The 14,584-nt window shown below is 42.3% G+C and overlaps 2 protein-coding genes across 2 annotated transcripts; both read right to left on the bottom strand.

Moving 5' to 3' along the window:
• Positions 1–329: 329 nt before the first annotated feature.
• Positions 330–1,391, bottom strand: LOC128746233 (syntaxin-3-like). Its single transcript, XM_053843281.1, has 4 exons — positions 1,359–1,391; positions 1,203–1,298; positions 826–1,144; positions 330–763 (listed from the first exon to the last, which is right to left on the bottom strand). The coding sequence occupies exons 1-4, from the start codon at positions 1,389–1,391 to the stop codon at positions 330–332; spliced, it is 882 nt and encodes a 293-aa protein (XP_053699256.1).
• Positions 1,392–1,711: 320 nt separating this feature from the next.
• Positions 1,712–9,616, bottom strand: LOC128732578 (syntaxin-4). Its single transcript, XM_053825860.1, has 6 exons — positions 9,400–9,616; positions 8,508–8,588; positions 2,551–2,647; positions 2,231–2,482; positions 2,096–2,169; positions 1,712–2,032 (listed from the first exon to the last, which is right to left on the bottom strand). Exons 1-6 carry the CDS (start codon positions 9,430–9,432, stop codon positions 1,712–1,714), a joined length of 858 nt encoding a protein of 285 aa, XP_053681835.1. The 5' UTR covers positions 9,433–9,616.
• Positions 9,617–14,584: the final 4,968 nt, after the last annotated feature.

Genomic DNA, 14,584 nt, shown 5'->3' with positions numbered 1-14,584 from the left:
CGCAGAGGTGCGCAGCGTGCAAGATGGTTAGACTAAGTCGAGGAAGGCTTGGAAAGTGTGGAACATTCGAGAAATTGGAGACGGACAGCCAAGAGCCGAGTCGTCAACAAACTCGTTATGCAGGTGAAATCCGAAAGGACCTCGCACCAGGATTATAGAACACTCTACCATTAGAAGACCTTGTTATAGGTATTGAAATTCACGATTGAATGAAACATTAGGCACAAAACGTTATACATACAGATTCACTGCAAAAATTTTCAGAAAAATCAAGTTTACATAAAATGTTTTCATACGCAAATATAATATTATACATGATAGGCTCACGTTTACAGTACAAGTTTTTTGACAACCAATATGATTACAATCACCGTCAGAACCGCCAATACCACCAGCAGAAAGCCCATCCTTTTGAAACAGAAACAGCTTTGACCGGTGGTTTTCCACTGGTATTCTCGAGCGGCTCCCAATTCCTGCACAGCGACCGCAACATGATCGGACGCTGTCTGCACGTTTCCTTCAATCAGATTCAAAAGACTACCATGCTCCATCACCAGAGTTGAAAACAGAACGAACAGATCTCGCATTTGCACCAGTGATTGTTCCAAAAGTTGCAGATCATGATGACGATTCTCTAGAGCATTCAAGGTGTTTCGAGCTTCATCTACAGTTTCCTGTGACACAACCGACGTTGTTTCCTGCTGAAGAAGATGTTTGGTGGGGATATATTCTTGTAGATCTTCGTAGTCTTCATTTGAATACACTATTGAATGGCGATACTGTACATTTAGTTGATCATTTTGAAACAAACATTCGTTTACCTACAAATAAAACCATTTTTGTCTATCGATTCCTCAAATCGCCGTACTACAGCCTGGTACTTCCAGTACGCCTTTAGATAAGCTTCCTTAATCCGCTCAAACTGCACCGATCGTACACGGCTAACGACTTCTTCCTCCTCGCGCCATTGTTGATTCTGCAGCTCCGTCTGCATATGTTTCACAGCCGTGTAAATCTGATAGCAGAGGTCAGCATTTTCTCTCAATTTACTCTCGGCTTTCGAAAACCCCTCAGAAAAAATATTCACCTCAACCTCCAGCACATTTAGCTGCAATCTTCGAATCCAACCAGCGATATCTGAAAACTACTGCATATTTATCGCAGAACAGATCGTACAGGAAACTTAAACCGCCAACGCTTACCCGGTCCAGATCCTCCAAAATGCGTTCCTGGTTATACAATGTCCAGAACTCATGTTCCTGCACAAATTTATACTCAAAATCTTTGTAGGCACTTTTCTAAAAATGAAATTGCCAAATTTTTGGGGTTCATTTGGTCCTTCTGATTTTTCTACGAACCTCTAACAGCTCACTAAGCCGATCCTTGGTCATTTTCTGCGAAGCCAAATTTTCAAACACATGACTGCACTGTCAAACCAGTTGTTCGTTGCGAAAACCACAATACCGCAACCGCTTATGTACACCAACGAAAATAGACTACTTGGCTGGTCTAGAGCGAACTGCGGTGACGTGAATGTCACTTGTACTAAACTTCCTAATTGATGATAATAGATTTCGATAATATCGCGGACAGCAGTTATGAGTGCATTCCATCTGTACGCGGTAGATACGCGAAATGTATGTTCACTCTGTTGATACGGTTGGCCATTGGCTTGGGGAGGTATTTTAAATAAACTCTTTTATATACTACTCTAAAATATTATCATTAGCAGTACCAAAACCGACAGGACCACTACAACCCATATTAGTATGCAAGTCTTCTTTTTCATTGCTTTCAGTTTGTATTCACGAGCCTTTTCGAGCTGATGTGCGCCATGATCGGTGTTCATCAGTGCTTGTTGGGCGTGATATTCAATCACCTGAACCAGACTACCCTGTTCCATCACAAGTGTCGATATTCGGACGAACAGGTCGCGGATTTCGATGAGCGATTTTTCCAGCTGAGCCAGCTGTGAGTGGCGGGACATAATGTCTCGCAGTTTTTGACGCTCCCGTTCCGTTTCTTCGAGAATCTGTGAAAAGAGCACTGATAATGGTCGTTGCCAATTAATTAAGTGATGTCAAATTTTACTTACATTCCCCACAAAGGGAGACGTGTGGTTGCTGGCAAGCATCTCTGACGCCTCGTCATCGGTGATGTTATAGCTCACTTAAAAAGTTTAAGTTATATTCATAAAGAACAACTTTTTGATGAAACCTGATAGACCTACTTGCTTTAGCTTCCTTTTTCATAAGGTTCTTAATCTTATCTTCATAATAGGTAACAAATTCCTCGTGTTCCCGGTAAGCACTCAAGTAGTCATCTTTGATCACTAGGAACTGTGTGTGTTTTATGCGAAAGAGGACACTCCCCCGTCGATCGTCTTCCTCGAGTTCAGTGTGCAATTGTTTAATGGCAGCATGAATATTTTTGCACAGTTCGATGTTGTGATCCATTTTTTTCTCTACTCTGGTACGAATCTCTGCAAAGTGCGGAAAAAATTAAGATTAATTGGTAGGTGAGGAGCAAATTGATATGTGACCGTTTTACCCTTATCATTGTAGTGAAAAGAAGCCATGGATACGGCTCGGCGCATCTCATCCGTGTTGCCCCGAATCGTTCGAATCCATCCGATGAGCTCTGAAAACTGCGAGTAATATATTTAAAACATGATATTGAAGATTTCTAGAGTTAACTCAAATAATACATAATCTGTAAATTTAATTCTGTAAAGGTTACCAGTTTTTTAATAATAAATAATAGATCTTCGGCAAGTATATCGCAAGATTAGCCGATCGCCGGTACTCAAAGTCGACCAAAAATTTCGGAAAAACTCGAGTGAGGACTGACTTTTTATATTTGTCAAGCGAAAATAACTGAAGACTTTCGGTCTAATGACCAATAAACCGCTCGGGAACACTAACGTGTAATATGACCGACAACTCTTTAACTCTTTTATTCGGTTTCGGGGTTACAAGGTAGTTCGCAATCTCATCCAGCGCATCCTAGAGACTGTAGAAAAAAAAACTAGAAAACTTAGCGACTGCAATCCAGGTTAGATTTGGCTCAAACTACGAAATTCACAACTCTACATGAACCTGAACTACGGTTTGGAGTTCCAGAGATAGGAAATTTCATACAGTAGATCCTATTGTTGGCGATTACAACAAATTACAAATTTGGTCTACACTTACAAGCTCGAACGGTCGCCAGCTACTAAGAATTCGTCAACAGCATTGAGCTGTGGTGACTCATCAAGTTTCAAGCAATCAGGAATTACAAGTCGCTTCAACCTGGTCTAGCCATCTCGCACGTTGGGCGCCTCCATGCTGCGTGGAGTTGTTTAATAGAACCGTTTTCCTTACGACCACACCCGCTTACCAACTTTTGCCAGATCTTCTTCTAGTAGCATAGAGCCAGGGTGCCTCTTGCCATATCAAGAATTCCTTTCCACTGTACACGGTCCTGGGCTACTCGTCGGCATTTCGTTGAGCGTTTCGGCACATGCAAGTAGACTTCAACTTGGTCGAGCCACCTAGCACGGTGGGCCCATCTATTCCTGCTGTCGGTGGGGTTCTTGAAGAGAACAGATTTCACTGCACAGTCGTCCGGGGCACTCGTGCGAGGTAGCTGGCTCACCGTAGTCTCCCAACGGTCTCCCAAAGAGTAGTACAATAGTGCCGCTCTGAAATCTACGAAAATATAATGGGTAGGCACGTTGTACTCTCGACATTTTTTGGAAGATTTAACGGAGAGTGAAAATTAGATCCGTAGTAATACGAGCCCTCATAAATCCTGCCTTATACGGCCCTACGAATTCTCTAGCTATTGGGGATGGCGACGTAACAAAATCTGGGAGAGCACATTACACCCGGTGTTGATCAGTGTAACTAATGCTGCGGTAATTATAACAATCGAGTCGATCACCCTTTTTGTAGATGAGAGAGCCCACACCTTCCACTCAATCCTCCGGTTGTTTCTTCTCCTCCTAAATCCTTGAAATTATCCAATAAAGTACCATTGCTAGTGGTTGTTTGCTATTTATGTTTGTCGGTTGTCGCCGGATGTCTTCGAAATCGGGAGCCAGTAATGGCAATGGCATTTCGCGTCAAACCAGTCATTTCGTGCACTCGAGATTTCTACCCTAGCACTGTGGTTGCGGCCTTATTGACGGCCGAACGTATCCTACTCCATCCGTCTTCGAAGGTCAATAAGCACCCAGCCAGTAAGTGCGCGTAGTTCTCAACAACTCGCGGGTTGTCTGATTGCCTAATCTTTAACCGAGGATGCCGCCATCCTTTGTTGCGAGTTATATTCCGTCAATTGTTTTGAGTGCATATGTACTGCTACTGGGTAATGGTCCGACTTGATACCCGCAGGGAACGAGAAAAACGAGAATATGGTCGATTTGGTTCAATATTCGCTAGCTGGCTTTGTGGATATCTTTGCGGGGAAAGAAAGTGCTGCTGATTAACAGGCCTCGGGAAGCTGCAAAATCGTGAAATCACTGATGTTGATGTACAGACTATAGAACCCGATTACCGGTCTATACATTGCTTCCCCAAAGCGGCACTGGGCGTTCATATTCCTAATTCTCGATCTTGATGTCCCGTAGCGAACAGCTCCAGCTACGCAAAGAATGCGTCCTTCTCGTCATCGGGTGTACCTTCGTGTGGACAGTATACGATGGTGTAGTCTGTAGTTGAAAAAACAGTATTGTATTATCAACATACACATCCTCTCGTTGATCGCCTTCCATTCCAACACGCGCTTCTGCATTCTGCCCATCACTATAGAGCCCGTTCCCAGTTCATTAGTCGGTTGCAGATACCAAGCATTAATTTTATGTCCTTAATTCGTCGCCTTTGTCCATGCCCAATATTTCGAGTAGAATTTTCTTGATTTTTTTACAGTTAGTTTGTTTTGATTAGGTTGCGTTACTAGGGCCGTTACTAACCGAGTCTCGTGATGGGGTTGTCAGGTGCAATATTTACATCCCAGATTCACATTTACAAACGCCTATCAGTGGATCTAATTCAAGAACACATTAGCACCATCCGTGATTTCTGCAACAGGGCCTCTTAAGGTGACAATGTTCTTGTGTGCGGTGATTACAATCAACCCCGCCTTACATGGCGCAAAGACGAGAACGGTACACTTTCTAATAACTTGTCGCATTTACAGCAATCGTCCGATGCAGACGTTAAACTTGCCGCATTTAAGGTCTCACTGGATTCTGTAGACCTGCATACATGTGAAATTTCACCCGCCATGATTGTCGCTGCCCCAAAAAAGTTAAAAAGCTCTTACGTTCCTGGACCGTATGGAATCCCTGCTGTTGTTTTTTGTCGCTGTGTTAGTTCTTTTGCTGAGCCATTAGTCGCCATTTTCATCCGATCATTCGAGCGGAAAGAATTTCCTGCGAGCTGGAAGCTATCATACACCCGTGTATAAAAGTAGTGATCGTTGTGACGTCAGGAATTACCATGGGATTACTAGCCTTTCGGCCGCTTCGAAAATGTTCGAGATTATCGTCGACCGAATTTTACAAGCCACGAAATCTTCGAAATATCTCGTCTGACCAGCATGGTTTCGTTCCTGGTAGATGATCCGCAGTTACGAACTTTTTTGATTTCGTTACCACTTGTTCGACGCCCGACGGTTATGGAAGGCAGAGCGCGAGTCGATGTCGTCTAAACGGATCTGGAAGCGGCTTTCGACAAAAGTGACCACAAAGTGTTACTTCGTAAATTGTTGTGAATGGGAATCTCGAGCAGATAGATGTCATGAATTTCATCCTATCTAACTGGAAGAATGCTTCAATCCAAATACGACCTGTGACATGTTGAGACGGACGTATATCGAGTCGTCGTCCAAGATTTGGGAACCGAAAATGTGCTGGCAGGTGATTGGTTGATTAATCAGTTATGGCAATGCTTAACATTTAAGCATTTCTCAACAATGAACATTGAACTGGTATAAATATCTTTCGAGTTGCCTGAGTCCCGAGTTTAGTGTTCAAAATCTACCACTTTGGACGTAGGACTACGTCTTTGTTTACTATTTGGGACTTTGTGAAAACGAAAATAGAACGTTGGAATGAAAGATTTCAAATGCTAATAACTACTGAACTACTGAACGAAACTGTCGTTGGAAAGATAAAATGACCAGCAATTTTATGGAGGGGGCGAGAGAGCAATTTTATGGACGGCGTAAGAGGGGGGCTCCTATACAAATGAAACACAAATTTCCTCAAAACTCGAGAACTAATCAAGCAAACCCCTCTTTAGGAAGGGGGCTCCCATACAAATAATATACAAATTTCCTCATTATTCGAGAACTAGTCAATCAAAAGGAACCAAATTTGGCTTGTGAGAATTTTTTCTAAGGTGTACTGAGACCTCTTCCCCTTCTAAGAGGGGAGGGGGGGGGGGTTTCCATACAAATGAAATACAAATTTCTTCATAAATCTAGAACTAATCAAGCAAATGGAACCAAATTTGGCATGTGGGGGTTTATGGAGGCATAAATTTATTTTATGATGGTTTGAGACCCCTCACCTTTGTAGTAGGAGAATAAGGATTGTCATACAAATAAAACAGAAATTTTTGCGTTTGTGCCATATTTTCTGCTATGTAACAAGCTATGTAACAAGTAAAAGTAAACTAGTAAAACCTTCTCGGAGCAAAAGACAGTGAATCGACGCCGTTAACTGACATGTTTGTTGCCATTCCTCTCAAAAGAGAATGACATTCGAATGGCACGTCATATTTGCGATGAACGGGCTTTGGTTTTAATGTTATTTGTAACCAATGGCCCTTTTAAAGGCCATAAGCGAGTAAAAGTAAGATTATTGAAACATGTTAAGCTACGCACAATCATATTTAATACAATAATCTGTGGGCTGGTCATTCATTACTATTTCAACCCGTATGATGCACACAAGTGATTTTTAAAAGAAAGCTTCTATGTCTCAATGGCTGCAGGCGTTGTACTTATGAACCCCCGTCCACATATTTTCAAAGCCACCTTGCATTCAATGAAGAATTGAATCTGAATATTTCGCTCTTCTCTTTTAAACATTCACTTAAACAATGGCACTCGTAGATTCTTGTAAACATACATATGCCAGAAATTCAGTTTACATTAGTCTTTGATCTAATGATCTGATATAGTCCTACGTCACCCATTCGTACAACCCTTAGGGCTGTATATCTTGTAGTTTTTCATGACGCTCGCACTTTTAGATTTTTTTGAATGATACAAGTGAACTATTTGCTTGCGACTGTTAGACATAATAGTTTCCCGAATAATTCTTACTAGAAGACTGTTGGTGAGAAATTACACAGGCAACCACCTTTCCCAAATAGCTTAGCTTGACCGCCCGTGAGTTGCCCGCGATTGCTCTAGATCAGCTGAAATTGCACAAAGAACCATTAGAATGATGCTTGGAAGTAGCAGATCATTCTCAGTGTGCATTTTCTGGTGATCTAATTCTTTGTGATGATCAATAGCAAAGCTAGCCACGCCCATGCAGGTCAATTTGGGAGGGAAAGAAATGTTAGTCCGACACTTGCTGACACTAGAGACCGAGGAATCCTCTGCATCATCCACAAATGTCACAGGAAGAAGTTGTTGTTAATGGAAAGGAATTGAACTGGATCCACCGAGGCAGGTGATGCGATCTCTGTCATTCGAGCTTGAGTACGATTTGAGGTCGTGTTTAGTTACGTGGTCATTGCAAAACAGGTAGTGGATATCCGAAATACAGATATATTCATTTAATTTCATCATCAAAAACCATGACTGCGCGACATATCTTTTGGCACCCATCGATCATAGAACTTACTCAAAAACTCTGACTACTGTATTAGGGAGCCGTATAAAAGCTATTAAGTTTTTGAAAGTTGATAATCAAATGATAGAAATTACGCGTGATGTTCCTAGGTAATCGATTTCACGACTCGAATGCATGTTTATAAGGCTTCAATAAAAGTTCCGGTTTGTAAACGCGCCATGTGTGTTCAAATGAATTCAAAATGACCTACCGAAACAACCGCTGTCGGAAAAATGCAACGAGCGAGACACGAAAGCGAACGATGCTAAATTACCATACAAACGATACTCAGTATCGGTTGTATGAGACTAACCTGGATATTCGAAAATTTTCTAGTAAAGCCAGTAATTACGAAAATTAAGATCAGAAATACACCTTTGTTATAAATTTAATATAATGGTAATGGTACTACATAATTTGTTAATTTATATCGAAAAATATTATGCAAATGCAAGATTTACGTTGGCTCGAAAACCTCGTGACAAATTTGAATTTATTATACCTGAAAATAAAAGTCAGGCACAATGGAACGAGCCAATATGGTCCCTAAATTGATAAGCATTTCCTCCTATCAACGCTAATATGCAAAGATATAGCGCCCTATACGCTTACAAGCAACCGCCTTCCCGAAATAAAACACTAACAGCCCAAATCCGACCACGAGGCTTACCTTTTCCAAATTGCAGAAAATTTCTTCCTGCGACTTCGATGGAACCAGCTCCAAACTGACATCGCTGTTGTATTTACTTTTCTGCGAAAAAATGGAACAAGGAATGCACAAAAGATTAATCACAATCACAGCATCAGTAATTGAATCGCATCCGGACGGAATGCGCACTGTTTGTTGCACGCTGCGCTGCTAGCAGTGATTCAGATCTGAGAACTTAGCACATCAGCAAAGGAGGTAGAAAGTAAGTAGCTACGGTGATTTTCAATGTTCGTCTACTTTGCACACAGCTCAAACTGAAGTTCGTTCGCCTTGGATTTTCCGCACTTCAATGATGACGCGGTTGCTGCGACTGTCGCAAACCCCAAACGACAGGCTGCGGCATTGCTGCGGTGCACCTTAGCAGGCTTCGGGCCTACTATACTCCGCTAGTCGCGTCAAGTGCCAACCTCGCAATAATGTAGTGCAATCATATTTATTCGCGATTTCTTTGGCTGTGTACGCGTGGAGTTTCGCTGGCCACTGAATGTAATTGACACTAATTGATCCAACGGCGACGAATAACGCTAATCCGTGCGCCTGGCGTTTAAATTTCACGATGCCGGCTTCAAACTGTGCAGTTGTGGTGAGTTAAAATCGTAAAATAAATAACCGGCACAAAGTTATATACTTCAATTTCACGGCACAGTTATACAAAACAGGTAAATCTGCTCTCGTTGGTAATTAGCACAAGTACATTACGAAACCTTGCCGGCTATTATAGTGACCTTGAGCAGCACTCCCGTCCCAAGTGTGAATCTGTTACTCATTCATAACGTGCACTTGATATCTTCGGCTTAGCTTAAAACGATGATTACAATTAGAAGTTAACTATGAACACTTCTGATTCACCTACACTTTTCATCTCGTTCAAACGATCCTTAACCATGGTTGTTTCCGTTCGAAACCAGTCCACAAACGCAGGATATATTCGTCCAAATCACACATCAAACTTTGGTAGATGTCGTCTATCTTTGCATCACCTTGATCAGCACGTAATCTTATCAATCAGTTCAATAAATAATGACGATAAGTGATAACAGCACGATTATTCAGCCAATGACACTAAAAAGGAGAGGTGAAACACATTCCGCGAAAACTTGTAACTAATAGATTTTTCACCAGTTGCACCGATTCGGTACCCTCTGTAGAGCGGTAATGTTTGTTCACGACTGACTGTATACAGCAATAGATAGTAGTTAAGCTGTGCTATCTACCAGAGCGAAATCAATTTCAACTCTGACGATATACGCAAGAGAGACATATTAGTACCAAACGAGCGTGTTGCGACATCGTTGTGTTCAGGTTGTGTGTACTATACGACTAAAACCGTTCTTAGCTGAGTAAGGAGTCGTCGTCCCCGGAGTGCTAAACTGTAGCATCGCTCTGCGGCAGCGGTTCAAATTGTGTGAATTAATATTTAATTTAAACTATTCTGTGTCAAGTTCATCTACCTCTTACAACGTGAACCCAATCAACCCTACAACGGTTGGTCCACGCAAAGAGCATTGGCTTATCAATTCATAGTTTACCGGTTGAAGATGATTCATTAGTAATACGCACGTGTGGATTACACAGTGTGATTAGTTAAGCCCCACGAAAATACCAAGAAAAGGCTTGCACAATATACCGCCACCGAAAGGCAAGATTTATACCAATTACTCAAGTTGGAGTCAGTAAAAAAAGAAGAAATTATAATAATAAATCTACCTTTTTGAGTGCTATATTCTATCACATGTCATATTCTACAATGCTTTAATTTATTTATGCATTCAACATTTGATTAATCACTGAAAGAACGGACGACAAAACTTTATTTATTCCCAACTACACCTCTGACCAAAATGTTCGACAACATCTTCAATTACTGCGATAAATTCACCGAAATACACATGAGCAAAGATACCATTCATGGTACCACAGCTAAATTTCGGTAATATCTACGCTGCATACAACGACGCTTCAGCCCGGTGCCTAATATTCACATTTACAAAACAGTCGCGTTTTTATCTTTGCCAACTGATAAAGACCACGGCTCGCGATTTCGAACGATAGTCAAATGGAACGTTTACGTTACTCGCTTCGCTATCAGTACCTACACGGAACAGCAGAGCAAGACCGTCGAGCGTCCGTGTGACTGTATCAGCGCAATTGAATTCGGAAGTAAGGTGTAGTTTCCAACGGAAACTACATTACTATAGTGTAGATATTCTTCTACGTTAGACAGAAGCTACATTTAACAAGTTGAGGTCACAAATGCAGACATATTTTTAAGTGTTCTGGGAAAATCATTCTTCGTAAGAATATACAGCACGGGCAATGAAACAAATTAAGACCACTCTGCACATTGATGACTTTGCAGTATCATCATGATTGTACTACTACGTTAGCGCTGCATCGATGTGCATCGCTCACCAATTAACATTTATTAAGATGAATCGACGCATCATCATCTGGATGTGTACCAAGTAGGGTGACTATTTTTATATGACTGTCATGTAACGGCCAGCTATTTGAATTTTTATCGCGAGGGTATAAAACCCTTTCCGCGGCTACAAAAATGAAGAAATCACGACATTTGTTTCTTCGAAATTGAACGAATGTTTCTTCTGCAAATAATCTCATGACATACCTAAATAAGCGAAATAAATTTGGATTAAACGGTTGAAATCAATTTTGATCTGTCTGATAGAGCATAGAAATGTCTTCTTGTCTATTATATGTGTATGTCAGCTATTGATAAATGTAGGTATATAATTTGCAAAGCTTTTGATATTAAGTATTATCTGTAGTATTATTGTAATAATGACAAAAATGGGGGTCAATCCCGGCGTAGTGGTTAGCATTCACGCCTCTCACGCCGAGGACCCGGGTTCAAATCCCAACCCCGCAGAAATCACGAATGACCTAAGCAGTGTTAAAGTGACTGTAATCAAAACAAAACAAAATGACAAAAATAGCGGAGTTTTACACGGGTCGAGCTTAGGTGGGCTCTTCCCCACTCCGAAATTTCATGAAGGCGACCAAGTGATCACCTCACTTTAATTGGCTTGCAGTCCCAAGACATACAGTGTCAGACAAAACATTAACGATTAACCCCACTGCTCAAGCAAAAAAAGAAAATGACAAAACTTAGGGAATGATCCAATCCAGTGCTTCAATCCATTAATAATAATTTCTTTTCATTGTTCAAAGTAATCTATAACATTGCCATTCATTAAAAAATGCGTTTTAGGCATACTTACTTACTTATTCAGCCGAGAGCAGGGGTGGCTCTTGCCGTATCAAGAATTCCTCTCCATTGTACTCGGTCCTGGGCTACACGTCGCTAATTCGTTGCGCGTCTCGACACGTCTAGCACGTTGAGCCCCTCTATTCCTGGTGCCGGTGGGACTCTTGAAGAGAACGGATTTCACTACACAGTCATCCGGCATCCTTGCGACGTGGCCGGTCCACCGTCGTCTTCCAACTTTCGCCAGGTTTACGATGGGAATCTCTCCAAGCAGTGCCTGTAGCTCGTGATTCATACGTCTCCGCCACTCTCCGCTTTCCGTTTGTACTCCGCCAAAAATAGTCCGCAACACCTTTCGTTTAAAAACGGCAAGTGCACGTATGTCTTCCGTAAGCAAAGTTACTGTCTCGAGTCCGTAGAGGACTACCGGTCTGACTAGCTTTTTGTACATCGTCAGCTTTGTGCGGCGGTGTATGCTCCTTGATCGAAACGTCTTGCGAAGGGAAAAGTAGGCTCGATTTCCAGCTTGAATGCGTCGTTGGATCTCCTTACTCGTATTATTGTCGGCGGTGACCAGTGAATCCAAATATACGAACTCATCAACCACTTCCAGTTCATCGCCGTCAATAGTCACTGTCCGTGGGAGCAGCCACGTAGCCAGGGGGGGCTTACATTTTTAAAAAAAATTTCAATGCAGAATAACAATACACCAAGCTAAAACTGAAGCACAAGTATATTTTTGATGAGTGCGCCTTTGAATAACACATCATTTTGTATCTCTCATAGTCTTTGAAAATTTTCAACTATATAGCTCTTCGTTACTCGGAACATATGGCATGGACAAAGACGATCAAATAAGGAGATGGGATGGAGACTTGGTACCTGGAACTGCAAATCGCTAAATTTTGTTGGTGGCGACAGGGTGCTGCTCGACCAGTTAGAACCCCGAAAGTTTGGCATCGTGTCACTGCAGGAGATCTGTCGCAAAGGCGAGAAAGTGTGGAGGATCCGTGGTGGCAAAGCCCAATTTTTCCAGAGTGGTGGAGCGATCAACGAGCTGGGAACGGGCTTCGTAGTGTTGGGCAAAATGCGGTAATGTCCGAGTTGATATCCGCACCCAGTAGGGAGGGTACGTTGGTGATGTTCGAGAAAACCCGGGTCTCGATGAGAATATGGTCAATTCGGTTCGAAGGTCGTGGCTGGCTGGCACGTGGTGGCCGGGATGGCGTACCAACAAGCTAGGATCCTATCCTATAGCTTATTGTACGACTTCTCCGTGTACACCGATCTTTTCACGATCTCCCATAGGTTCTCCATAGGGTTCAGATCCGGTAACTGCGCTGGCCGTCATGAGTGGTCGAATGTTATCCTGGACCACGGTCTTGGCGAGGCGATGAACGTTATCCTGCATGAACTGCCATTTCGGGGCATCTCCCACTCGGCGTGTGGCAGCATACCATTCCCTAGCATTTGGGCGTAGAGGTACTGATCCATGATCTTATTCACCCAGTACAGGGGGCCAACCCCGTACCCCGTACCCCTCACGCCATAATGTTCCCTCCTCCATGCTTGAATGTCTTCGTGGTATACTGTGGCATGTGAGCACAGCCTATTGGGCGATGGACCCAAGTTTTTTCCGTCCGAGTCGATGAGGTTTACCTTTGTCTCATCCGACCACAGTATATTTCGCCACTACTCTTCCTTCTCCGGACCGATCCAATCAAAATGGTCTTTCGCGAACTTCAGCCGCGCCTTCAAATGCTTCGGCATCAGCATTCCGAGTGCAGCTCCTCCAGGCGCCGCTGAACTGTCCGGGAACTCACGGTCAACTTTAGTTCGTCCCGAATCTTTTTCGAGGCCTTTTAGGGATCTTTCATGGAGGTTCGTGTGGGAGATACGTCGCAGGTGGTGCGCTGTATAGCGCATCAATCTCACGTCGATTATTGCGGTTTTCAACTGCAACAACAATACTTTGTTTGCGTTAAACTTGCGAGTTTCAAAATTGTCATACTAGTATAAGTGTTAGTGCACGTACCATGCCAGCCCCCTGTCATCCACGATTGAGAGATGTTACACCATCTGATGGTGTAACTTGATCATGTTCTGATCATGTTCGATGGTGGTGACTTGATCATGTTCTAAACTGATAACGCCTGTGAGTGAGTGTTAAGCAGAGGTGGGCACCGCTAATCAGCTAACCGCTAACCTTTTAGCCAGCGAGTAGCGTGTTCACTAAGCTTTAAATGTGCTAGCGCTTCTATAGCTAATAGAACCGCTAATTCTATAAACTACTAACCGCTAATTTTTGAAAATAATAACAAAAATAAGGGTGCGATTTCTTGCAAATTGATAAAATTGGTCCCTGCTGTTCGCGACGCGAATAAATATAGTTCATTCATGGCTAGTTGTACTATTTCCAAAAATTATTTGCAAAAATTAGTGACTGGTAGTTTATATAGTAGTACTTATATTTATCAGAAGCTAATAGAAGCGCTAGCACATTTAAAACTTAGCGAACACGCTACTCGCTAGCTGAAATGTTAGCGGTTACTTGATTAGCGGTGCCCACCTCTGGTGTTAAGGTTGATAAAGGAGAAGAGATCAAAATGATATTGTAAGGCTAGTGGATTGCAGACATTCGCACGAAATTAAATTCGTGAAATTAATAGTTTTAGTTATTGAAATAGTTTCTTGTGACTAATAAAGCACAATTGCACCTGCTGACTGCTGACGCTTTATCCAGGAGATAGCATTAGCGCAACGCGGATTTTTGAGAAATCGTTTTCTTGGTTTAAAAGACTACCAATTT

The sequence above is a fragment of the Sabethes cyaneus genome, chromosome 1, assembly GCF_943734655.1.
Source record: "Sabethes cyaneus chromosome 1, idSabCyanKW18_F2, whole genome shotgun sequence".
Classification (NCBI taxonomy): domain Eukaryota; kingdom Metazoa; phylum Arthropoda; class Insecta; order Diptera; family Culicidae; genus Sabethes; species Sabethes cyaneus.
The sequence above is the reverse complement of the archived record's forward strand: the minus strand, read 5'-3'. Positions and strand labels throughout refer to the sequence as shown.